This window comes from Neophocaena asiaeorientalis, unplaced genomic scaffold (genome assembly GCF_003031525.2).
Source record: "Neophocaena asiaeorientalis asiaeorientalis breed wild unplaced genomic scaffold, Neophocaena_asiaeorientalis_V1.1 scaffold30, whole genome shotgun sequence".
Taxonomy (NCBI): domain Eukaryota; kingdom Metazoa; phylum Chordata; class Mammalia; order Artiodactyla; family Phocoenidae; genus Neophocaena; species Neophocaena asiaeorientalis.
In genome coordinates this window covers 1,946,454-1,972,194 of record NW_020174923.1, presented here as the reverse complement: position 1 = coordinate 1,972,194, position 25,741 = coordinate 1,946,454, and the positions used below count along the sequence as shown (strand labels likewise).

Sequence of the window (25,741 nt, the reverse complement as noted above, 5' to 3'; positions counted from 1 at the left end):
AAGAAGCAGAAGCAGCCACCTTGCTGATTAAAAGTCAACTGCCATTCCAGGGAAGAACAAATGTTAGGGTAGAAAAAAAACAAAATTCCAGGGAGAATCATATGACCGTCTCTCTTTTAGGCTAGTGAAACAAGAGCCTTGGCCATCCAGGCTTGTAGCAGTAAGCTGCTTATTTTAGTCTATGTCTCCCTGTGAAGAGCCCAAGCTCGCCTTTTCATATGTTTATTTTGAATGAGGGAGTTGGACTAATTGTTAGGTCTACGTAGGACCATTTTAAGGTCCATTTCAGCCCTGGCATCCCATTTCCCAGGGGTCAGGGTCTGATGGCTTATTCTGAGGGTGTTCTGGGTAAGATTTTGGTCATCACTGAGGTGTTGAGGGCAAAGCAGGAGAGAGCCGGATAGGAATTCTCAGCTGCCGAACAAAACTGACTCGTTTGCTTTCATCCTGGGGCCAAGGAAACATGGGTGCACACTCTGTATCTATCGGTTGAAGAGTGAAAGATTAAGAAGACAAGATTCTGGACTTCCCTGGCGGTCCAGCGGTTCAAGCTCTGCACTTCCGATGCAGAGGACGTGGGTTTGATCCCTGATCAGGAAACTAAGATCCCACAGGCTGCACTGCGCGGCCAAAAAATTAAAAAAAAAAAAAAGAAGAAGAAGAAGAAGAAGAAGACAAAATTCTTTTAGCCCCCGTTGTCCCAGATAAGGTTTCGATTTTGCTCTGTTGGTAGGGTGCAGTGCTGGCTTTGTGAAGCAGGGGATAAAGCAGAGTTCTCAACCATGGCTGCCCATGAATGGCTGCCCGTGAAAGTACTTGAACTGAAAAAAAACAAAAAGAAGAAAGAAATCCAATTAAATAAAAAGCACAGGGCGGGGGGGAGCAGGGTAGACAGTCATCAGTATTTTTCTTAAAGCTTCCCAGGTGAGTTTAACGTGCAGCAGGGATGAGAACAACTGGTATAAAGTATCTGAGATGCTTTCATGGAAAGCGATGGAAGGAAGCATCTATTAAATTTTGCCTGCTAATGACCCACTGTGTCTTCTAAGATCACGTATGTCTTTTTTAAGCAAGAAAGAAGGAAAGAAAGGAGGAAGGAAGGAGGGAGGGAGGGAAGGAAGAAAGTGAAGGAAGGAGAGAAGGAAGGAAGGGAGGAAGGGAGGGAGGGAGGGAGGGAGGGAGGAAAGAAAAAAAAATAATTTACCTCTTGGTAGCACTGTGATGAATATTGTCAAACATGCCATTTTTCCCATTTCTGCCCAGCTGGGAAAGCATGGTCTCTGGTGGGTCTGACACTTCATTTGACGATAGAGCCCATTCAGTTTCAGGTCTCTTCGCCATTTCACGTTTGTATGTAGCTGTCTTTGACTTCCTTTCAACTGGACCTGCCCACCTGACAAGGCATGCTTGCTTCTCCGTCTAGAAAGTGATCAAATGTCTTGACTCCTGAGGCTGTGTGTTTATCTGAGGCTAGAGGGACGGAGGGTGTCTCTCTTCAGACACACCTGTGGTTGGACCCAGTACCTGTTGTCATTCCCAGGCTGTCCTTGCCTTCACAGATCCCTCGCGATTGGAACCAAATCTGGTTATAAGCTGTTTTCTTTGAGCTCCGTGGAGCAGCTGGACCCCGTCCACGGAAGCAGTAAGTGTGTGCGTGTGAGGACCTCAGGGCACCAAATCCTCCCTCTAGACTCGAAGCCGGGGTACTGCTCAACTGTCTGCATTTCCCTCCATTAACCGCAAACTTACAGAGTCAGTGTTTTTTCAGATTTAAATATAAATCATCGTTTCCACTTGCTTTAAAAAAAAAACCCACCATGAAACACTAGTAAGATTTGGCAATAGCTGAAGTAACATTCTCTTTTTACATTAAGAAATCCTTTGAAACTGTGTTGTTGACACTTTTTCATATACTCATATGCACGGTCATCAGTTCTGATAATTGTCAAACTGAAAGTTCACTTACGATTTTTTTTTTTTTGCCCTTTTATTGGCACTGTAGAATATTGGTAACATTCATTCAGTCATGGAAGTATTTTCCTTGTTTTAATAAAGCAGTAGTCTCCCAGTCACAGAATCCATATCGAAGACATTGAAGTACTTCTAGTGAATATTAAAAACAAGTCCAGCTTAGAAATGTGCCTCTCTCATTGTCTCAGGGAAGGTTGTTGTTTATGCCACCATCATATTGACGAAAACACACTCTTCGGATTTCCTGGGAAGAAAGTGGCTTGGCAAATAATATCTTAGGCTCCCAATTGACTTGTAAGATGTTATTTTTATTATAACATTTTTGTGAAGATTCTGCTCTGTATCTGTCCTCTGTTGTTCCCTATGGGACTTGCTGGAGCCCAAGAAAGGCAGACATGTGAAAAGACTGTTCCCAGAACGACACGGAGGCCTCCTGTCTACAGGCGCTCGAGAGGCCTCCTGATTTACCTTCTTCCTGGGTACAGAAGGACTCCCCTGGTCATAAAACAGATGTCCGGGGTATTATCAACAGGAAAGGGATTCCGGAGAGAGTCAGGGAGCACAGCAAGACGGGCAGGAGGCACAGAATTCACTGTTCCTGCCCCCTCCCCTCCCCCATCATGGTGGCACCTGTACCTTTTAGCAACAGGGACCAGAAGAATTCCGAAAGCAGAGCCTCCCGACAGAGTAGTTACCCCTTTGCAACCTCCCATGGAGGAAGAGTGGATTGATCCAAACCTCCCAGATATGCTCTGCAGAGAGGACAGCGGCCCCGGGGGCCGGGCTGTGATTCCAGCCGCAGAGGGCATCAGGGGATGCTCTGGAAAGCCCGGCTTGAGGTTCTGATCGCCGGGGTCTGCCTGACTGTCCATCGTGGAAAGGGCTTGGGAACTTGGGAAACGGGTAAAAGTTCACTGTCGAGGGAAGGGGCGGGGAATCTCTGCAAGCGGGCGGCAAGGGAGGGAGGACCCCGAGGAGGCCGGCGGGCTGACGTCTGCCTGCCCTCGGCCTGCCCTCGGCCGCCTCCCCACCCCCTGCCCGCAGATGACATCCCCGACGTCTGCATCGTGGAGCGCCTCTTCTCCAGCAGCCTGGTGGTGGTGGTGAGCCACACGAAGCCTCGTCAGATGAACGTCTACCACTTCAAGAAGGGCACGGAGATCTGCAGCTACAGCTACTCCAGTAACGTCTTGTCCATCAGGCTGAACCGGCAGGTAAGGGGCTGGCGCATCCCTCCGGGTCACAAGGCTCCCGCCGCTGGGGACCAAGGAAAAAGAGGAGCATCTCTCGGGATGGTCATCTCTCTCCAGCATCCAGCTCTGTCGGGGGTTTTAAAACTCAGGCCGAGGATTACGGGGACATGGTTTGAGTCTACGCCGCACACTTGTCTCGGTGGTGAGACGGCCCGCACCGCCCCCGGGCCCCGGTCCTTCCGCCTGCCGTGATTTCTCAAACATCCGGCTAGGCGAACGCTGTCCCCCTGGAGCCAAGCTGGGTGGAACCCTGGCTCAGAATCTGTCCCATGAGCCACCGCAGGGGCACCTTAAACCAGAGGGGCGCCCTTCTGCTTTGGGCCCTAGATGGTGGCATTCCTTGCCGGCTGGTGGTCACGCCTGTCAGAATAAGCTCCTGGAGAGAAAGTGTGGTACTCCTGGGTTAGTGCTGAAGCCAGCCGGTGAAACTGCCCCTCCTCTTGCTGGGACCGAGTCCCAGGCCGCTTTTCTTTCTTCCGGCTAACCCGTGAAGATGTTTCTGGTGGTGTTTTCTTTGTTGGAGGAAGGGTTAGTCTTATCTCAAACGTGCAGTATACATTCTTTTGAAAACTATAAGTTCCTGTTAAATAAGCATTTGGGGGTACTAGCCGAGTTTCCCTTGAATTATTAGATTTTAAATCCTATGAGGGCAGCGACTGTATCCGTTTTACTTGCTCCCGTAAGGCCTGGTAGAAAAGACGGTGCCCGGTAGAAAAATGCTCAGTGAATATCTGTTTCCCGGCTGCCTATTAAATACAAAAACAAATAAATCGGTTCTTTCTGTGACCGAGCAGATCTGTGTATTCAATTAAATACTCCCAGGGTGCTGGAGGTCCTTGCCTTCACCGAGGACATCGTTTTCTCCTTTGTACCTAAACTATTAAGTGCTTACTTTTTTTTTAAACAAATGAGACGAAGTGCTGTCTTAAGTTTATGAGAAGGAAGAGACTGTTTCTTTGGGTTGATCCACTATGCTGACTGCCTACCATTCAAGTCTGTATAAAGCAGGGTGGTAGAAAATGGCCTGAGAAATAGAATACGGCGTATTCTAGAAGCAAGGAGTAGCAGGGGATAAAGAAGATAAGCCCAGTTCTTGGCAAGAGAGGGAAAGGCAGTTTGAGGGTTTTCAACTTGAAGGCTTTTAAGCACAATTCTTGGCTCCAGTGCTGTCTCTGAAATGTCTTGGTTGCACATTAAATTTCTTTGCAGGACGTTTTATCTTTGCATACGTTGATAGCCAGGGTATAAAAATTAAGACTGTTTAGGCAAATGTCCCGTAAAGGTCAGAACCCTCAAATGGTATCCACGGTATTTATTTGTATAATGTCCCTCGCTTGCTCTCGGATATTTTCATCAGCAAATGGGACTGTTAACCTTTAGGTGCCACCCTCTCCTCAATAAAACACATATTCACTTCAAAGTTCCCCGGCCGCATTTCCTAAAGAACATCACGGCACCTAGAACTTCTCCGCTGTTCACGGCCAAGCCAGCTGGACCCCCGGCCGAACAGGGCTCTCTTCCTTTAGCATGTCTTCTGCTAAGAAGATGATTTGAAACAGGTCTGGGAAGTCTTCGGGGTTTGCTTCTCTTAAAAACATTCAGATTTGGGACTCTTCACTTTTGGTTTACGGGGCTGCTGGTGTGCCCTCCCTGCCGGGCCAGGGTCCTGCCGCTGCCCGCCCCCGAGGATGTGAGAATAGAGGCTGCTCTGTCTATTTCATCAGGTCCTCAGGCTGTGCAGTTCCTTTCTGAAAAACAGGAAAAAAGTCCAAGATTTGTGTGGGGAATTAAGAAGAAAGAAAACCCCTATTATCCTCTGAATCTGTAGAGAGGAAGAATATTCAGTAATTGGGATCTGTTTCATTTTTAGTTGCTGTTAATCCCCTTCTACTAATAGAGGAAAGGTATTCTGTGGAATAAAGACAATAAACCAGATGTATTTGGATTTGTAAATGTCCACAGTTCTTTGACCATCTGTTCCGAGGGCCCTCGTTACCCAGATGGAGATTGATTGGATGGAAGCCTCCAAGGGCAGACGCCGTAAAGAATTTTCTAGTTGACAAAAAGAGTTTTTACTTCTAGGACCTAGACAAGTAGATGAGAGCCAGGGTGACAGGGAATGAGCTGAGCTGGAGGCCAGCCCAGGGTTCCGCTGAGACCGCAGACTGATTAGTAAAGGGAGCCATTGCCAGGGTTGCGCTCATCCCAGGAACGAGCCCTCATGTGAAACACAGACGAAGTGCCTCCTCTTTGCCCCTCACTTGGACCACAGAGCAGGTGGTGCTCTAAGAGCTGGTGGGGAAAGATGCGGATGAGGCCAGAGAAGCTAGGAGTGGAGGCTGCCCCTGCAGGAAGGGGCATGGTGAAGACCCCGTATTCTGGGGTCGCACGCGGGGCTGGGGGTGGGGACACAGGAGCGAACCCGAACCCACAAACATCAACAAGCATAGAGCACTCTAGTCCAAACGGTAGTAAGTGCAGGCGAAAGGCAAAGCGGTGCAGTGAATCAGCAACTTTTTACTTTACGGAAAAGCACTGATACATGCCATCAATTTGGAGGCCCTGTTAGAATCTTTTTTGTCAGCCCTCTGCACCCAGCGCTGTGGCCACAGAGCCTTAAATAAACCTGAGAAAAGTGTTTCAGTGTTATCTTTCCGCTTGGTTCAAGTGACAGTCTCCCGAAAAATTCTGAGCTGGGAAAACAGCATCGCAGGCTTTTCCCAGAAGGGGAACCCACCGCTTCTTAGTGGTATTTTTAGGTTCCTTCCTTTCCAAGAGTTGTTCCCTGGGATGAAAGGATCTGGCCTGGGAGCAGTGGTCCTCACGTCTGGGGTCCGTGTTGAAACCCCCCTGAACGAGGGTCTCCAGGCAGAGCCCAGGCCTTGCCCAGGGATGCCAGGTGCTCATCAGAGTCTGAGAAGCGCCAGCCTGAAGGAAGCCGAGGCGGCGTCTGATGGGAAGGGGAACTGAGAAGTTTACCCGGAAGTGTCTTCACTGGCAAAGGGAGTCTGATCAGGAAGTGTCCAGGATTCCCTGGACTGAGGAGAGGGAAAAGTACAAAAACGAAAACAAAAACAAGAAGGAAATCTCAATTTCTAAATGGAATTTCCAAAGATCCTGTATTTAGTGCTTCTGTCCAGGTGGATGGTGATGTATACGCGGCTGTGCGCACATAACGTAAGCTTCAATTGATCATGAAAATTCCTCCCCCTTTTGGCTTAGAACAGAGTTAGGGTTCCCAGGAAAGAGGCGTGATCTCGGGATGGTCGGGCCCCTTTCCGAGGAATCAGCCCCGATGGGTTGATGGGTCTGTGTGTTTTCAGAGGCTGCTCGTTTGCCTGGAGGAGTCCATTTACATTCACAACATTAAAGACATGAAGCTTCTGAAGACCATCCTGGATATTCCTCCAAACCCGACAGGTGAGCGCCCCAGCCCGGACCAGGTGCCCCCAAATCTCGTGTCTGGGTGCTCCTTTTGCACCAGCTGTGTTTCCACCCAAATTGAAAACCCGAAGCAGCGTTTGTCCTTCATTGCTTTATAAATCTTCGTGGTGTTTGCCTTGAAGCTTTGTCTTAACGGCCGCAGATTCAGATTATCTTAGGCCATGCGTCCTGCAGGAGGGCCGTGTGACCTTCCCTGCAGCCTGGGAGAAACTCCTTTCCCCTGGGACCCATTCCCAGCAACCGTGTCAAAGCATTTAGGCAGACACGTAGGAGATGTCCTGCATCTGACGTTGCAGGGTGCTCACCCCTAGCTATCTTTGCTGGTTGTTCAGTATAGAGCAGATGTCATAATCAGAAGTGGGTTCTACCTGACTGGGAGACAGACAATCCAAAGCGAAAAGAAACGTGTTTTCTTTCGTTGCAGACAATGCTCTCTACGTGGGTGATATGCTAGGAGGTTGGACTGTATTCAGTTCTCAGATGTAACACTTTAATACATTTTCCTGATTTAACAATGGGAGCAGCTGGGATTGGTCAGGTTGAAAAGGCAGACGATGACATTCCGTGAATCCCTGGCGGCAGAAGGAAGTTGTGTGGTTGGACAGGAGCCACCAAACCAGAACAGTGTGCGGATCTAATGATTCAGGGCAGTATTTGTAAATCGCACTCCAGCTTAGTATCGTTAAATGATTGCTTCAGTTCACTGCGGTTTTCTAATTCATTGACTTTCACTGAATTTCAATATCCCTGTGGCCCGACCTCCGTCACCTAGACTCTTTGAGCCTCAGTTTCCTCACCTGTAAAATGGAATAGTAACCCCTGTCTCACAGGGGTGGCGTCTGTGGCGGTGACCTGCTCACGGCCTGCTGGGCAGTAATTCCTCCTCTGGCCTCATTTCCTTCTCTCCATCTGAGTTATACAGATGGCCCTTGATGTTGACTTCAGTGCTTTAAAATTTCAGCCCTGACAAAACGGTACTGTATTTGAAAAGATCACAGCCATTGAGGCCGTTAGAAAGCTCTGTGGGAGAACGACTTTAAAGCCTGTTTTGCAAGTGGAGGGTGGTAAGTGAAGGAACCATGGACGGGGACGGCGGTGGGGGATTAGTTTCGTTTTGTGCTGTTTTTCAGGAATGACAGGTTGAACTAACCTGGAAAAGTGTTTATTGCAGACATGCTATGTGCCTGGGACCATAGTAGGCACTGTAGGTACAGACCACACGCCAGGAACCCCAAACCCTTGGGACATGGTGCACAAGGGCCCTGGCGTCTTTGGAAGGTTTGGGACCCAGGGGGTGACAGCTGAAAGGAAGATGTGCTCTTCTGACAGGGCGAGGGAGGTGAGTGGGGTCTGAGCAGAGCCCACTGGAGCCGCGGGCCTGGGCTGGACCCTGGCAGCTTTGGACAGAGGACATCTCAGGGGGGCAGGGGACATGCCAGGTGGGCAGAAAGATCACAAGCTGCCTGTGACTCTCCGTTTCTTTGAAAGGCGGGGAGCCGGGCACCGTCAGCGGCCTTTCGAGCAGGCGTCCCACGGGTTAGGGCAGCCGGCAGCCCCCTCACTCCTGCGGCCACACCTCAGCCATTCAGCCCAGGGGACGGTGCTGCCCGCCTTCAGGGCCAAACCTGTTCCTCCTGCGAAAAGCCCGTCTCTTCTTTGAGCAAATGCAGCCATTTGTCTTAGCTCAGGAAACGCATGGATGGCCTCAGTTTTGCACTTTAAACAGGGAGGAAGGCGGTTTGCAGGTGTAGGGCCATCTGTGCTCCCTGTTAGGTTGTGTGCGCCTCACAGAGGGAATGATTTTATCTCAAGACAACTTAGAAATGATGGGAGGAGTCCTCAGGTAAACATTACCAGTGGGCTGGGGGAGAGATTCAGCCTTTCCTTCTGAAAGACCAGGGATGGGTTGAAAGTCCAAAACGTGTGTCTTATTACAGCTTTGACGTTCTTTGGAGAGAGAGGCCAAGACAGCCTCAAATGCTGACATTTATAATCATCCTCTCAGCTTCCCCTGAGCCCTTCCTACGTCAGTAAAATGGGGGTGAGCCTTTTTACCCCCCAGAGTTCTTATGGGGAGGACTCCCCGAGGGCGGGGAGGGGGTGAGAGCGAAGTCCCATCTGCTGGGCACACAAGGCTCGGCCAGGCTCGCCCGCCGGCCGGTTCCACGCATCCTGTCCCTCTGCAGCCAGGAGGGCAGGTTCGGGACAGGTCAGGGCTTCCCTGCAGTGACATGACCCCAGCCAGGAGGGCAGGCTCGGGACAGGTCAGGGTTTCCCTGCAGTGACATGACCCGCCCCTTGCTCAAGGACCCCCAGCAGACTCTGAACGTCCAAAACCACGTAGATGAGATCCTCAGAGGCCAGGAGTCTCCTTCATTTGTTCCCACCCTCTCATGTATTTTCTGAACAACAAACTGTAAGATGGAAACTCTGGCCCTGATGTGATGTATCTTCATGGGTCACAGGGAGACGGGGCCTCTTGGCTGACAGGCTCAGCCACACAAATTCTGAATGTCTTTTGACTTTGTGAACTACGAACACATGATAAACACAGAGTCCTGTCATTGCTTCACGCTCAGTACCGGCCGTGGCTGTAAATTTCCTTCCTTCTGTCTGTTTGTGTCATGCCCATTCCTGTTGTGTCAAAGACTGCAGGCTGCTTCCTTTAAAGGGTTTGGCCAGACGGGGCTCGAAGTTAATTTCCTGCTAGCACAGCAGTCTGTACCCTGAGCAGCTGAAGGTGGAAATCTCCATTAAAAAATCCGCCAACCGCAGAACTTGGGGATGCTGTCAGTCTTGCAGGCTTTCACGGAACATTGGGGGAGCAGTCTACACCACACAGCAATGTATATAATGCGACAGAGTAGCCGTTTATTCCCCAGCGAGCGCTCTTTCTGAAAATGTAATTCAGGTGGGGTAAATGGTAGCATAGAGCATCTGTAAGTACAGAAACGATTTCTCTCCTTTCTATTTTTAAAAACTGGAAAGCATATTCCATTAATCAACCCAGAGGGAACTGCATTTTATAAATCACTGTTAACTTGCTTTAATTTTGACACATAATACTATAAATACCGAGGTAAGAATGATTTAGAATCACAGGACTTCCTTCTAATTCCAGCCGATGGTGCCATTGGTTCTTGAATGGAAATCAGGCATTTTTCTTCTCCAGCTGCAGAAGGATTACAGCCAAACCGTTTCAGTGGAATTATAGCTGACCATGATTTATGAAAATGTGTGTCCAGTCTGAAGTCCAAAAGCCACATCAAAACCTAACTCCTTATATTTTAAAAAAAGAAAAAGGCCCGAAGAAAATATTCTCAAATATTGAGCACAGTGAAAAGCCTCTGGGTTTTAGAATTCTGCGTGCTTTTTTTTTTCTGTTTCTTTATATTTTCTGGGCTCTACAAATTCTTTATACTATCACTTTTATATTATAAAATAATATCAAAGAAAAGGCTGGGACTTCCCTGGTAGAACAGTGGTTAAGAATCCACCTGCCAATGCAGAGGACACGGGTTCGAGCCCTGGTCCAGGAAGATCCCACATGCCGCGGAGCAACTAAGCCCGTGTGCCACAGCTACTGAGCCTGTGCTCTAGAGCCGGCGTGCCACAACTACTGAAGCCTGCACACCTAGAGCCCGTGCTCCGCAACAAGAGAAGCCACTGCAATGAGAAGCCCGTGCACCGCAACGAAGAGTAGCCCCCGCTCACTGCAACTAGAGAAAGCCCGCACGCAGCAATGAAGACCCAACGCAGCCAAAAATAAATAAATAAATAAATTTATTTATTTATTTAAAAAAAGAAAAGGCTCATTTCCCTTCCTATACAGGGTTTCAGGGGACATTTGTGACAGAAACAGAAGACGAGTAGAACGGGAATATCTAAGCCTATAGCAAAGTCTTCCTACTTTCCTTGGGGGCTTCACAAGAAATAAAGTGCATTCTTAGAGCTGGGTGGATTTGTCTGAGAATTGGACCACAGGAAGCTAAAGGAGCTCACGCTCAGCATTTCTGGGGACCGTCATTAAGTTGCAAAGGTTGGTACGCACGGCCCCTTGGCTACATTCAGGTGGGCTGGCCGAGGTGCGAGCCAGAGGCAGAGCTGTCAGGTACGTGGTTACGTGGCAGGGTGTACCTGCCCTCGCCACCATCCTCGGTCCCTTCTTGTCAGACTCTCGTGTCAACTCACTCTCCATTGTGTGTTACAGGAAGTTCCATGTTAGCCGAAGAAGTTTAAGCTTCCTTCCTTCCTGGAAACATTTACATTTTAACATACAACTCTGAAGGTCACCTCACACCTATAAGAATGGCTTTTATCAAAAAGACAAGAGATGGGCTTCCCTGGTGGCGCAGTGGTTGAGAGTCCGCCTGCCGATGCAGGGGACACGGGTTCGTGCCCCGGTCCGGGAATAAAAAAAAAAAAAAAAAAAAAAGACAAGAGACAAGTGTTGGCGAGGGTGTGGAGAAAAGGGAGCCTGCGTGCACTGTCGGTGGGGACGTAAATTGGTGCCGCCACTGTGGAGAACAGTGTGGAGGATCCTCAAAACACTAAAAACTGAGCTACCTTATGATTAAGCAATCCCACTTCTGGGTATTTATCCAAAGAAAATGGAGACACTAACTCAAAAAGATATCTGCAGCCCGATGTTCATTGCAGCAATGTTTACAACAGGCAAGACATGGGAACAACCTAAGTGTCCATCGGTGGATGAGTGGATAAAGAAGGTGTGGCATATAGATGTAATGGAATACTACTCAGCCATAAAAAAGGATGAAATCTTGGCACTGTAATGACGTGGATGGACCTTGAGGGCATCACACTACGTGAATTCAGTCAGGCAGAGAAAGACAAGTACCATATGATCTCACCTATATGTGGAATCTTCAAACAAAACAAACAAGCTCACAGATGCAGAGGATAGACTGGTGGTTATCAGAGGCTGGGGGTCAGGGGGAAGACAGGTGTGAAATGGTTGAATGGGGTCAAAAGGTACAAACTTCCAGTTAAACAATAAGTCATGGGGGGGGGGGGCTTCCCTGGTGGCACAGTGGTTGAGAGTCCGCCTGCCGATGCAGGGGACGCGGGTTCGTGCCCCGGTCTGGGAAGATCCCACATGCCGCGGAGCGGCTGGGCCCGTGAGCTATGGCCGCTGAGCCTGCGCGTCCGGAGCCTGCGCTCCGCAACGGGAGAGGCCACGGCAGTGAGAGGCCCGCGTACCCCCAAAAAAAAAAAAAAAAAAAAAAGTCATGGGGGTGTAACATTCAGCAAAACTGGGAAGGCATGAGTGGTCTCTTCTGAGGCTGGGTGACCCTGTACAGGCGAGAGGGCTGCAGTGAGCCTGCAGGACAGGGCGCTGGGCTGTCACCCTCCTCCCACAGCTGCCTGGCAGGTGATAAGGGCACAGCCTGGTGGGTCCTCGGCAAAGCCCGAGCAGGAGGTCGGACCTTGGTTCCCGTCCTCGACGTTTGCTTTTGTTTTAACCTCTGCTCTGCCCCCGGCAGATGAGGGTCAGGTCCATTTTAGCCTGATCTGAAGTTTCTCTTATGCTTTTACAAGAAACCCATTTAACACACTAACTTGTAACAAAGCTACCTTTTCTATTTAAAAAGGGCCTCTCTTGCCTGATCTCCAAGTTCTTATTCTGGTAATGCTTCTGGTTCGGATAATTCCGTGAATTCACTTCTATCACGTACACCCCTATGAATGGAAGCCATTGTTGTGAAAATCCTTTTCTTAAATGCTATTAGGATCCTCCCCCGCCCCTCCAATGCCCGTGTAAATAAAAATGGCTTTTAGGTTTGGTTCAGTGGTTTGACTTGGTGTTTACTCTTCCAGAATATTGTTGAAGCCTCTTAAATCCAACACGTCCTGTTTCTTTAGTTTGTCCCGACGGCAGACACACCATCTTCACTGCCCTCAAGTGAATTTCCCCTCTGGAGGCGCCGATTTCCCTTATCGAGGCAGGACGTTTGGCTCTGAAACAACTTCTAAATAGGTCCTCCCCTCAAGCCACCCAGCCTCCCCACCCTCCAATTTGAAATGACATTTAATTCCCTGCAGAAAGGCCACCACAAGCTGCCCTTTATTTCAGTTAGGAGCTTGTAGCCCAGAGGGTAACGGAATTGGAAGAGAAGTAGATGTTACTTCAGGGCCCTGGGGCACAGTGCGAAGAAGAACGTTTAAAATAGTCTAACTTCTGACCTCTCAGCTGTGGCGTGGAAACGGTCAGCGTCCAATCACTAGGGCGTCCCGGGAATTTACTTGTGGTCCTTGGATTAGAAGAATCAAGAGTCGAGGTCTGCAGGGCCGCTCCTCCCCTCGCCAGCAGGTGGCGCTGTGGTCGTGCCGTGTCCAGATGCCCTTCCCGGGCGTGGACGCCGGCTTTTCACGTGCGGTTTGCTGTCCCCCAGGTCTGTGTGCCCTGTCCATCAACCATTCCAATTCCTACGTGGCCTATCCTGGGAGCCGGACGACAGGCGAGATCGTGCTCTACGACGGACACGCCCTGGTAAGTTGGCGGCGACCCCGCCGGCCCAGCCCCCTGCCTGGCCGCGTGGTCAGTTTCAGGTGAGGGGCGGGCTCGGTGGCCGGGGGGGGCGAGGTGCAGAGGCGCAAGCAGCTCCGGCCACAGCTGTGGGGTGTGGACGGGAAGGTCATGCCCTTTGCCCTCATCGCCATCCGTCCACGTAGCCACAAGGCAGCCTGCCAGGCCCGGACAGACGCCGTGGCAGCTGGGGGCCATCGCGGGGTTGAGTGCGTCCTGCCGGGCTGTGGCGCAGCCTGCGACAGCGTGCAGCCGTGTCCCATGTCCTGCCCTCTGCTCTCCGAGCTTCACAGAGCGGGCAGGATTGCTGCAGGAAGCCAGGCCCTAGAGCCGCATCACGGAGAACACAGTCACATCACCGCACTGGCCACACGGGTGGTCGCCCATCTCCCCGAGGGCAGGAAAAGGGACAGAAACACAGCAGCCCTTGCAGCAGCGTCTAGATACACCGGGAAGCGACGTGCAGCTTCTATGCATACGGCCTGGTGGAAAGAGGGAAACAGGGAACCCAGCAGAGGAGTGAGGGTGTCTCGGAAGGAAAGAGGAGGGAGAGGAGACGAAACGCGTCCTCCCTCTGCCCCAGCATCAACCTCCGTTTTCCCTTTCTCCAACAGAAGACAGTCTGCACCATTGCTGCCCACGAGGGGGCGCTGGCCGCCATTGCCTTCAACGCCTCGGGCTCCAGACTGGCCAGCGCCTCCGAGAAAGTGAGTTCCTCAGGGGCTCGCCTCCTGCCGGGGTGGTGGTGGGGGGGTTCCGAGGGCCCTGGGCCCCAAAGAGCTGGCAGAAGGGGCCCGGTGACCCCAGCGCTCAGACCTCACTCCGGAGGGAGGCCTTCCGGCCCCTGCGTGAGGCGCTGCATTTATTAACTCGGCCGACCAAGGGCCTCTGCTGTGCAGGACACAAGCCGCTTTGCCCAGAACCTTGCGGTCTGATTAAGAAACGTGCGTGCCCATCATCACAGATACAGAGAGATGCCACGTTCCATAAACACAGTAGAAACAAAATGCTTGGCTGTTCAGCAGGAGAGACTGACATCTCCTGTCTGGAAAAACCAGGGAAGGTGACCGAGTTGAATTTCAGATGCCACGAGAAACAGGTGTATCTTTGACGGGCAGAGATTGAACATCTGAGGGGGCCACAGCAGACTGACGAGCGCGCCAGCGCCTTGGGCTGGGGGGGGAGGAGCCGGGAGACGGAGGCTGTTCAACTCACCTTTCAAGAATGGTTTATACAGCACACATACAGAAAAGCCTCTGTGCACAGCCCTCTGTGCTTCCTCTCCTGAGACAGATGCTCAAAACCAATCAAACAAGCTCGTCTCGAAAGGGACGTGTCTGCCTGAAGCTGTTCACGGTACGAAATGCCTACCTGCTTTCTCTTCCAGGGCACTGTCATCCGGGTGTTCTCGGTTCCCGATGGGCAAAAGCTCTATGAGTTTCGGAGAGGCATGAAAAGGTCTGTGCTCATCGTAAAAAGACACTGTAGAGTACGCACAGGGGTCCTGCAGTGGACGGCTGGCAGCCGTCCGGGGAGAGGACAGAGGGGCTGCGTGCGCCCCTCGCCCTGCCCGGGAGGAGGGATGATGGTCCTTTCTCAGGTGACTGACTAGAGGCCCGCTGAGCACTCAGAACACCCGAGAGCTGAGAGGGCTTTGTGACCTGGGCCTCCAGCCTGGGGAGCCCTTTCTTGACGCGCCCAAGGGCGGCCCGTCACGGAGAAATGAGACAGGCGAGGGAGTCGCGGCCCGAAAGTAACTGCTGACCCTCCCGCGGAATAGAAAAGTGTGATGGTCTGGGTCCTATCCGCTGTAGGGCTCACAGACGGAAGACGTCCAGTGTGACGGGAAGGGGCGATGCCTGGTTTCTTCTCACCTGAGAAGCGACCCAGTGTGACTCTTTCCGATGTTAATTTCAAAGTATGAATGATACAGTGTTGAAGGGATTTTAGAAAACACGGGCAGACCTCGGAGATAGTGTGGGTTCCATCCCAGACCACCACAGTAAAGCCAGTATCACAATAAAGCGCGTCACGCACATTTCCTGGTTTCCTCGTACCTGTGAAAGTGACCTTTACACTATCCTGCAGTCTGTTAAGTGTGCAATGATGGCATGAGTCTAAAAAAAAATGCCCACGCCTTAATTTAAAAATGCTTCATTGCTAAACAATGCTGACCATCACCCGAGCCTTCAGCGAGTCGTAACTGTTTGCAGTCATCACACCAAAGGTCACTGATCACAGGTCACCACGACAAATAGAATCATCATGAAAAAGCTTGAAAAATGTTGGGGATGAACGTGACCCAGGGGCGCGAAGCGAGCAAAGGCTCTGGGGAAAACAGCCCCGACGGACTTGCTCGAGGCAGGGCTGCCACAAAGCTTCAGCTTATAAAAAAATCGCAGTATCTGCGAAACATCATGAAGTGAAGCCCAGTGAAACGAGGTCTGCCTGTGCTCAGACCCCTCGGGTACCTTTAGGTGTTCTTACATATGTATGTGAAGCTGATTTCTGTACTCTCAGGCTGTTACCCTCAGTCCCCGGGCTCACCCGTCCCTGTGTGGCTGTGTTTGCAGGTACGTGACAATCAGCTCTCTGGCTTTCAGTATGGACTCGCAACTCCTCTGTGCTTCGAGCAACACGGAGACCGTGCACATCTTCAAGCTGGAGCACCTCGCCAACCGGTAGGACACGAAATGCTCGTTACACTAGAAGAGTCAGATCCTGGTTGTCCGGCCGGCGCACATGACTTCTCTCTGTCAACGCCACGGACTTGGCTTTACCTGTTCTGTCCCCACCAAGTGGGGAGTGAGTGTCAGCAAAGACTAGGTGATGTGAGCTGGGGTCGCCCTCCTGAGTTTGCAGCCCGGCTCTGCCCCGTGTGAGCGGCGAGACCTCGGGCAGGTGATCTAATCTGTCTGAACTTCTGTTTCCTCGTCCGCCAAATCTAAAATATTGATGATCATGTATGCATCTTGGGCCTGTGGTGAGTGCCTGGACTGAAAGCACGCAGTGTAGTGCCGGGCACGGGGTAAACCCTCGAGAGCGTTTGCTAGCTCGCTGCAGACACCGCGATGCACAGGCCAACCTCGTGCTGTTGCTTCGAGCTTGGCTGTGCTTCGAGGGTACTGCGCTTTTTACAAACTGAAGCTTTGTGGCAGCCCTGCCTCGAGCAAGTCTGTCGGGGCCGTTTTCCCCAGAGCCTTTGCTCGCTTCAGAATTAAGGTATGCACATTTTTTTAAATCAAATTGAGTTTATTTGAGACGGGGCTCAGATACGAATCTCCGTAACCTGGCTCCGAGTACTGTACTTTGTTTTCTGGCCGTGCTGTGAGGCACGCAGGAGCCCATGACCCCTGCGATAGAAGCACGGAGTCCTCACCACCGGACCACCAGGGAAGTCCCGCACGTTGTTCTTTAGACATCATGCCACTGCGTGCTTACCAGACTGCAGAGTAGGGTAAACATCACTTTTACATGCACGTGTGCGACATGCTTTATCGCTGTGATCTGGAGCTGACCCCGCAGCATCTCCGGGGTCCGCGTGTATTCGTCACCCCCAGCACTGAGGGCCTGGCGGGTCCTTCCAGGGCCGCTGCCGTGCCCGTGAGAGGAGCGGAGCGGGGTCGACAGCGTAAAGCGTGTGCTGGGCCGCAGCCAGGGGTGTGCGCATGTTCCCTGTCGCTGCTGCGATAGGGCATCGTAAAGCAGCGCACGCGCGCGGCCCCATGGCGCTGCCAGTCAGGCTGGGCTGCCCCGGGGTGGCAGGGCTCGGTCTGCACTCGGGGTCGCGAGGCTGCACTGCAGGCGTTGCCCGCTGTCTGCCTGAGCTGCCCCCGTCCCGGTCGCTGGCGGGAATGCAGGCCCTCGCGCTGCAGCAGCGAAGCCCCTGCCCCCGCGATGGCCCCCAGATCCCCGTCCCTCCTCACGCGGCCTTCAAACCAGCAAGTTCGCGCCGATTCCTTCTCAAGCTCCTGATTTCTCTGAATCTCCCTCCTGCCTCTGGCTGGGCAAAGCCCCCTGCTCTTAAGGCCCGTGTGATTGGCTAAAGCCGTCCGGATCATACCCCCTCGACAGCCACCTGGGCCGTACGACATGACACAGTCACGGGGCTGCGGTCTCCTCCCTGGCACAGGCTCCGGGGACCAGGCCGTGGCACCCTGGGGCCCCTCCTAGGGACTCCGCCCACTGTCGTGTGGGCACCAGTGCAGGCGCACAGGTGTGCAGCCCCTGTTTCTCCCGGGAAAGCAGTGAAGGGTCTCCTCCACGCAGGCCTCGGCCGTGGCAGTGTCATGTCACCCAGCCTGCCCCTGGGGCCCAGACCCTGCCCCGCGCAGCCCAGGACACGGCTCACACCTTCCTAGGGGGCCTTCAGACACCGCGTGTCTCCTGACACCTCCCCCTAGGGTCGCTATAGGAAATGGAAACATGAAGTGTTAGCGATTAGCTCAGGGACACCCAGAAAGCGGCGGTGGCCTCGGCAGCACGGCCGCTTGTCCGGGTCCCGTGCTTCTCGGTCCGTGGAGCCTCCCGACACTCTCCAGCCCCTGGTTGCCCACGCGCTTCCAGAAGGCCGGCGGGCTGGGAGCCTCACGACTGAGGGAACGGGTTCAGAGGAGTTCAGTGTCTCGCCTGGAGCCGGCCTCCGTCTCCAAAGCCAGGGTCCACGTGAAAGCGCCGCGTCTCACACCCGCCAGGCGGCACCTCCAGCGACAGCTCAAATCCGTGTCCCAAGCGTGGTGTCCTCTGCTGGGCCTCGCCTGGTACCAGGAGAGACAGGCTCCTCCCCCAGAGTGGGACTTCCACGGGAAGACCCCTTCTACCCGCTCAGGGAGATACAGAACCCGGCCTCCGTTGTGTGTGCCAGTGTGTGTGCTTGTGTGTCTGTGCCTGTGTGTGTGTGTCTCTGTGTATGTGTGTCTGTGTGTCTGTCTCTGCGTGTGTGTGTGTGTGTCTGTGCCTGTGTGTGTGTCTCTGTGTATGTGTGTCTGTGTGTGTGTCTGTCTCTGCGTGTGTGTGTGTGTGTCTGTGTGTGTGTGTCTGTGCCTGTGTGTCTCTGTGTCTGTGTGTGTCTCTGTGTCTGTGTGTGTGTGTGTCTGTGTGTGTGCCTGTGTGTCTCTGTGTGTGTGTCTGTGTGTGTGTGACACGGTGCCGGCCTCTGTCCCACACCGTCTGGAGCTCCCTCCCTCCCGGGGCACCCAGTGACTGTGGGGTCCTGGCTCCGGCCGCTGGCCAGGGGCTGCTCTCACGCCCTCTGAACCTTGGCCCCGCAGGGCTGTGAAACACTAGACGCTGCCCCTCCACGCTGCTCACATGCCTGGAACCCTTCCAGCACCCGACCCCGTGACCCCGTGGGCCCCAAAGCACGCTGCTTGCCCTCTAAGCTTTTAAATAGATGTCATCTGTCTTCTGGACGTTTCTATCCCTTCTCGGACAGCCTCTATACCGTAGGACCCGCTCTCTGCCGGAGCTTTAATCCGTCGTCAGTCGTGCTGGGTTCGGGCCCCTGTGGGCAGCAGAACCATCCGGGCACCCCGCCACCCCCAGGTCCCGGGATCCGGGGACCCCACGCCGCTGCCTTGGTGCTTAAGGTGGGAAGTGGCCACTTGGGCTCAGTTCCACCTCCAGGCTCACCTGCTTCTGTCCGTCTCAGGTCACCAGGAACACACCTTCCCGTCACTCTCCACATCCCCCCAGCCCACCCCGTCCGTGAAGCGGTAACTCGTACAGCACGAGATGACTCTGCCTCTGCCTCCGTCCCACCTCTCTGGCCACCGCCCTGAACCGGGCCTCCCTTCCTTGGTCTCACTCCTTGTAGCCTCTTCTGACCATCATACATCTTCTTGCTGGACTAACCCTTGGAACACGCCCCTCCGTCCTCAGACACCTTTATTCCCCTTTGCCCTCAGGAGTAAAGTCCCAGACCCTCCAGCCTGGCGTTCGAGGCCTTCCTTCCTTCCTTCCTTCCCTCCCTCCCTCCCTTTTCCCAAACAACTAGAGGAATATTCCTTTGTCTTTGGCATTCACAACGTAATGGCTACAGATACAACACACTTAAAGATTTAATCTGCATTCTTGTTTTCTCAGTCACTGTAGAGATATCAAATACATGTTGAAGCATAGTGTCTTTTTGTTTGTTTTTTCGATTTTTGGCTGCATCGGGTCTTAGTTGCGGCACGCAGGATCTTTGGTTGCGGTGCGTGGGCTCCAGAACACACGGGCTCTGTAATTTGTGGCACGTGGGCTTCGTTGCCCCACAGCATGTGGGATCTTAGTTGCCCGACCCGGGATCGAACCCGCGTCCGCTGCACTGGAAGGCAGATTCTTTACCACTGGACCACCGGGGAGGTCCCGAAGTGAGTTGCCTTACCATGCTGTGTTAGTGTCTGCTGTACAGCACGGTGATTCAGTTACACACACACACTTTCTCATACTCTTTTCCCTTCTGGTTTCTCCCAGGATGTGGAAGGCAGTTCCCTGTGCTCTACAGTCAGCCTTGCTCTTTCTCCATCCCGTATACAGAGTCTGCATCTGCTCACCCCCACTCCCACTCCATCCCGCGCCCTCCCCCGCCCTCGGCAACCGCCAGTCTCTGCTCTGTGTCTGTGAGTCTGTTTCTGTGTTGTAGATGAGTTCATCTGTGTCGCAGTTTCGATTCCTACAGATTGTCAGACTAGGCGAAGTGAGTCAGAAAGAGAGCAAGTGCCGTACGACGTCGAGGCTTTTCTCGCCGCACCTTGCCTGAGCCGAGGCCTCCCTGCCTCTGCCCCTGGACCGGCCCAGCGTGGCCCTGACTCTCAGATGCTTGTCCAGAGCATCTGATGGGCCCCCCTCCTGCCCCCCTACCCCGCTCGGAGACAGACCTGCCTCGGGGCCTAGCCCGGCGACCAAGCCTCTTCAGTCCCGCCAGCGCCGGAGACGCCCTCTCATGAGACAGCACTGGCCGGGCGCCAGCCCCTGCGCCGTGCCGCCGCTTTAGTTCTCACGGGCAGGGGACCGTGATTGTCCCCGTGGCCCCCGGTGAGGACGGTGGGATATGAGGGGTGGAGGAACGCCCTCCGCCCCTCCCTCCTCTGTGGTCTTGGAGTCGCCCCGACCTGGGCCCTGTCCCGGGCACCCTGTCTGGAGTGCTCACGCGTCCTCCCTTTTACGTCTGTGCTGCGCCCCGCCTCGGATGCAGGACCGGGGTGTGGTTGGTACCTCTCGGTGACGCCCCACCCTTAGTGCAGCGCGCCAGGGCGAGCCGCGCAGGTGCGTCCCACGATGCTCAGGATGTTAGGGGGACGGCGGGAGCCTGGAAGCGCCCGTCGCCTCCAGACGAGAACCTCGAGACCCAGGGAGGTTTGTCCAGGCGGTGACAGGGAGGAATAAACCCCAGGGCTTCGGAGCCGCGGGCCGTGTCCCTCACCGGGATGCATCCCCCGGACGAGCGGCCTCTCGGCCGGGGTGCCTGGGGCGCATGCGGCCACCCTGGTTCTCGCCGGGCTGCTCGGCGCAGAGGCGAGCGTCCGCCCTGCCCACCCGCGTCTCACCACACAGCCGCCCCCCCTTGTCTGCCAGAGACCCCAGGATGTGGCACGGGGACTGCAGGGGGCACACCAGGTCCTTTTGAATTCCCCCGACCTTTGTGCGTTGCCAGCACCCACCCGGGTGGCTCGAGGGCTGTAACCAAACACCTGTCCAAGCATCTTGCCCGGAGGTTTGCTTCCCACGCAGTCTGGCTGGGAGGCCTTGACGCTGAGATCGGCCTGTTCTTTTCTTCGGTGAGCCCAGAACAGGCCTGGGCTTAGGTTACAGAGCCCAGGGACTGATTCCAACTCACTCTCTGCCCAGCCCCCTTCCAGGAACCTAGAAATCAGGCTGATAGTCAGATTCAGCTTGCTTAATGCAGGAGGGCCGTCGCACTGGGAACCTCTTAACGGCCGTGCAATGGCTCTTCCGAAGGACACACGAGCCCTTGACGCCCTCTGGGTACGGCCGGAATGGCACGTCCCGAGCGTTCGGGTGGGCGGAACGTCATGCCCGGGCACAGTCCCTTCCCACTGCCGGGAGCACAGCTCCCAGCGTCGGCCAGGGATGTTGGACGGCTGCCAGGGGGCGGCTTGGCCTCACCCTCACCTGTGCCTTTTTCTCCCCAGCCAGCCAGAGGAGCCCTCGACCTGGACCAGCTACATGGGAAAGATGCTCATGGCTGCAACCAACTACCTCCCCACCCAGGTGTCCGACATGATGAACCAGGACAGGGCCTTTGCCACCGGGCGCCTGGGCTTCTCTGGGCACAGGAACATCTGCACCCTCTCCACGTACGTGCAGCGCCACCCCTCACCAGGCACAAACCATTACAGATTTGCTTCCCCAAAGCACAGGTTTACTTGCCCCAGACACACACGCACAGGTTTAAAAGAAAGGCAAGAGAAGGGAGCCAAGAAGGGCACGTAGGGTCAGGACCCATGGCACCCCGTGGCCGGCCAGCCGCTTTCCCGTCCGTCCGGCGGGACCCTTTCTCCGGGGGCTGAGAAGCTGAGCTGGAAGCTGGCATGGGAATTTTAACCCTCTCATTCCAGTGACACTGTCTTGAAGACAGTTCCCATTTTTACGGAATTATGTAAAAAGGCTCTAGTTCCAAAGTCTCGGTCCAGATACCTATGGGGTCGACAGGTGTTTTATCTAAGACATTAAAAAGTGTTTATTAAAGCCGAACATTTGAAAAATTTTGTAAAACTAGCCAGCAAAGATGGGGGCCAGTTTTGCACCTGCCTCCTTCCTTCCGCTGTTAAAGGCAGAGACACACATAAGGCAGGTAGGCGGACGCTTTTGTTGGCAGGGGAACCTCACAGAGCAGCAGGGTATATGCATATCCTTTCGTCTCACCCACACAATATGGTCAAAGACAAGAAGTCATCCTCAAGGTAGATCACTAGGACACATGCAAGGAAATCACCAGAAACCCAGACTCTGGGGTCAGCGGGCTGCGGGTTCATGGATGTCGGGACAAGACGCTGGTGATGTCCCCGGGGGTGGGGGTGGGGGGGGGTGCTTCGTCCCTGGAAGTGGATCTGCCGCCCACGTACGTTGTCATCCCAGCACACGTCTTCTTGGCCCTTAGGATCCAGAAGCTGCCGAGGCTCCTGGTGGCATCATCCAGCGGACACCTTTACATCTACAACTTGGACCCTCAGGATGGAGGAGACTGCGTCTTAATCAAGACCCACAGGTGAGGAGACCGGTGTTCAGAAAGCCGGCCTTTCAGGAGCCGCCTGTGTCGTGTGCCCCTCAGCCCAGACGGCGACCAGCCTCAGCGCTCTCGCTTCCCTTCCTCCTTCAGGGGCGGGCCCAGGGGCAAAGCCAGAGGGGCCCTGCTTGACGCTGGGCTCACGTAGGGCTCAATGACATGCAAAATGGGGTCTCCCTGCTGGGCCCTCCTCTTCCCGGGGTCCCTCAGGCATAACAGGCGCTCCAAGCCGTGTACCGAACTGAATTGAGACGTTCTCCTGACCTCTGCGGCCAAGGGCAGGGCAACCTCCTGCTGTGGACAGGATGCCCCGAGCTGCCGCTGCCCCGTCACCTGGGGCTCCCGGGTGCCCTTGCCCGCGCATGCCAGGAGGAGCACAGGCCCGATCTCGGTTTACTAAACGCCAGAGATGAGAAATCCAGTGATCGGCAGGTGAAGGTCACGCTGGTCCACGCTGACCTGGCAGGCCTTGAACCCCAGGGGCCCAGCACGGGCTTCCGGTGCTTTGCCTTTTGCAAGTGCCCTGGGTGTGAGGTGACCTTTTGGCTCTTCCCTCCCCCCACGTTAGCTTGCTTGGCTCAGGAACTGCCGATGAGAATAAAGAAAATGACCTCAGAGCTTCATTACCTCAGTCTTACGCAGCAACTGTGGCCAGACCAAGCCCTTCTGCAGCCTCCACGGTGCCAGGTGAGCGGGCACGGGGGCCCTGTGTGACAGCGACCCTCTTCTCCCGTCACCACTGCCTGTGGACAGAGCACTCCCCCTGAACCACGTGTCTCCTCCAGACGCGGCCCTGGGCGTAGCCTTAAATGCGGGTCCCAGAGCGGGGCCGGCGGAGCCCCCAGTGGCCGCCTCCCTAACAAGTAGTGGGAACGCTTTGCCTCCTGGACGGTTTGTAATCAGGTGGAAAGCTGGAGGAGCTGGGGGCGGGCGGGTGGAGGAGACCAGCCGCCCAGGGGCTTCGGGCCGTAAACGCTGAGGATTTGCACTCGTGGGGAGCACAGTCTGTCCCGTGGGTCCCCGGACGCTCGCTTTGCTGAGGCCCGGCCCCGGGGTCGCGGCCTAGGAACAGACCCCATGGCTTCTCTCACGTCTCACTGTTGGTTTCCAGGTTATTCTGAGGATGGCGGGGCGCTCCGAGGAGAGGTCATCCCCGAACACGAGTTTGCGACGGGACCAGTGTGTCTTGATGATGAGAATGAGTTTCCCCCTGTGAGCACTGGGCACCCTTAAGAGCATCCAATCCGTGTGCTTAGACAGAACCCTCACCTGTGCACGAGGCGCAGTCCTTTCCCTGTTGTCTCGTCTGTCACAACTAATCCTCCCCTAACACCCGGGAAGCCTCAGACCCCACAGACTAGCCCTCCTGACAGTGTCAGGATAACCGCGTACTTGCCCAGGGAGCCGTGGCGGCCTCCCCGCGTTCGGAGGCCCGGGCCCCTTGACTCTGCTTCCTTAGCACCCTCTGTGCTGCTCACAGGGAGAAACAGGTCCGTCTAAGCTCTTGTTTTCCTGAGGCTCCTGAGATGCTCTGAGAAGAATGTTGCCGCCCTTGTGATGCTAAAGGTGATGCTCTGACAGGGCTGGGCCCTCGCCCTCCTCCGGCTCTGACAGGACTGACCCCTGTTCGTTAACAGCCACTCGGAGAGCGGAGCGGCGGTGGGAAGCCCCCCGGGCACCTCTAGCCGGGCACCTCCCCGGCATTCTGCTTCAGCTGTCCTGGCAGCGAGGGCCCAGGCTTAGCTGGGCGCTGGGCATGGCTCCTCTCAGCATCCTGGGGTGAAGAGAAGCTTGTCCCCCTGGTTCTGGTTCTTCAAGCTTCCGTTCAGAGCAACACAGAGACCCCCTCTTATGAGCTTCAGTCAGAAAATAGCCCAGACGGTCCACTTGAAGTCGTTTCAAGATGGAAGCAGTGTTTAGGCCAAGGCTTGGAGAGTCAGCTGACTGTCCCTCCTGGAAGCAGAGAGAAGTAGCCATTGGGCATAGATCTTGGGCTGCATTGTTTTCTCTTGATCATGATTTTGGGTCAGTTGGATTTCATTTGCCAAAGGATGGAGTGCGGGTCTGGCGTCTCTCTTGCAGAGATCCATAGGACAATCTAGTAAGTCTAATAAAACAAAAACAAGAGCTGCTGTGGGGCCCTTCGTGCAGGACTGCAGGGCCGTGTTCCTGACTTCCCAAAAGGCTCTGTGGGTTGCAGCTTGGGATCGGCCTTTCTGGCTTTTAATAGACAGACTGTCAAATACAGTGCCAACCAGTAAAGTTTACATCTTAGGGGTGAAAAGCAGTCATTCTTAAAAATACCAATTACGCGTTTAAAAACGTCTCCCAGTAGACCCCTCCCAAGGGACCAGTTGTTTTGCTTTTGGGTTCTCCTGCCCCTACTCGCTATAGCGGGAGCTTTTCTGTGCCCCCCAAAAGTTGGTGGTCATTTATCTGAAGTCGTATCTTCCGGGAACCAGAGCAGGTCAGATGCAGTGGGCATACATGTGGAATCTAATGGAATCAGCAATTTTGGTAAAAGTCTGTGACTGCTATAAAAGATTAGATTGTTAGATACTTAACTGAAATCAGAGTAGACCTCGAAACCTCTTATATTTACAGAATTTGGATATCGGCATTCAGAAGGTGATCCCTTGCTAAAGAAAACCTGTATCAAATAATACGTACACCATGCAGATCATTTGGAGTTAAAAAAAAAAAAAATTGGAGACGCTTAAGAACTATAGCACTAGAATGAAAGGCCTGTTTGCTTATTCGGTGCCAGGAAGCCTGGTACAAGCCATTCGTCTTGTCTCCCTCGTAAGGACCAAACGCGTGGAAGTTGGTTTAAACTGCGCCGATTTTTATTTATGTAGAAGGAAGGCTTCCTGCCCGTGACCGTGAGAGTGCCGATCACTGAATGAGCTTCCCCAGAACGGGCGCTAGGCCCTAGCAATTTCGGAGCAGCCCCCGTGTGCGGAGCCGGTGGTAGGGGTCTCGGAGACCATCAGACCCCAGCCCTGCCCTCATGCCTGCAGGCAGAGCGATGGGGTAGCAGGTGGGCTTCTGCACCTCAGTGCACAAGGATCGGGGCCTGAGTGCCCCTGGGATGTTCTTGCAAGAGGGACCATGTTAGTCGTGTCCTCATTGGCAGTGATGGTCCACTGGAGATGCTAAACAGCTTCCTCTCTCTGTCTCTGTTCTGAACGGTCATGCCTGTTGCAAACATCTGTCCAGAATCCTCCTCTCTACCCACATGCCTTCACACCTTCCAGGATCCTGACGGATCTTGGGGTCTCAGCTTCTCCCGGACAC

General features: G+C 54.0%; 2 protein-coding genes across 4 annotated transcripts in view; one reads left to right on the top strand and one right to left on the bottom strand.

Moving 5' to 3' along the window:
* Positions 1-25,741, top strand: part of WIPI1 (WD repeat domain, phosphoinositide interacting 1) — a 29,764-nt gene that overhangs the window by 2,907 nt on the left and 1,116 nt on the right. Inside the window, exons 2-12 of the mRNA XM_024760993.1 lie at positions 1,560-1,642; positions 3,016-3,185; positions 6,548-6,644; positions 13,082-13,179; positions 13,830-13,922; positions 14,603-14,673; positions 15,789-15,896; positions 21,351-21,515; positions 22,319-22,426; positions 23,013-23,131; positions 23,556-23,656. Coding sequence (XP_024616761.1) covers positions 1,560-1,642; positions 3,016-3,185; positions 6,548-6,644; positions 13,082-13,179; positions 13,830-13,922; positions 14,603-14,673; positions 15,789-15,896; positions 21,351-21,515; positions 22,319-22,426; positions 23,013-23,131; positions 23,556-23,656 — 1,213 coding nt within the window. The remainder of the gene's footprint in view (positions 1-1,559; positions 1,643-3,015; positions 3,186-6,547; positions 6,645-13,081; positions 13,180-13,829; positions 13,923-14,602; positions 14,674-15,788; positions 15,897-21,350; positions 21,516-22,318; positions 22,427-23,012; positions 23,132-23,555; positions 23,657-25,741) is intronic.
* ARSG (arylsulfatase G) overlaps positions 3,192-25,741 on the bottom strand; it is a 134,547-nt gene continuing 111,997 nt past the window's right edge. The window contains exon 12 of one of the 3 annotated variants that reach the window (XM_024760990.1): positions 3,192-4,972. In XM_024760990.1, the coding sequence (XP_024616758.1) occupies positions 4,953-4,972 (20 nt within the window). In that variant the 3' untranslated portion in view covers positions 3,192-4,952. Of the gene's footprint in view, positions 4,973-13,185; positions 13,698-23,649; positions 24,552-25,741 lie in introns of those variants that run through there. The other 2 variants (XM_024760983.1, XM_024760981.1) reach the window with 2 other exon arrangements.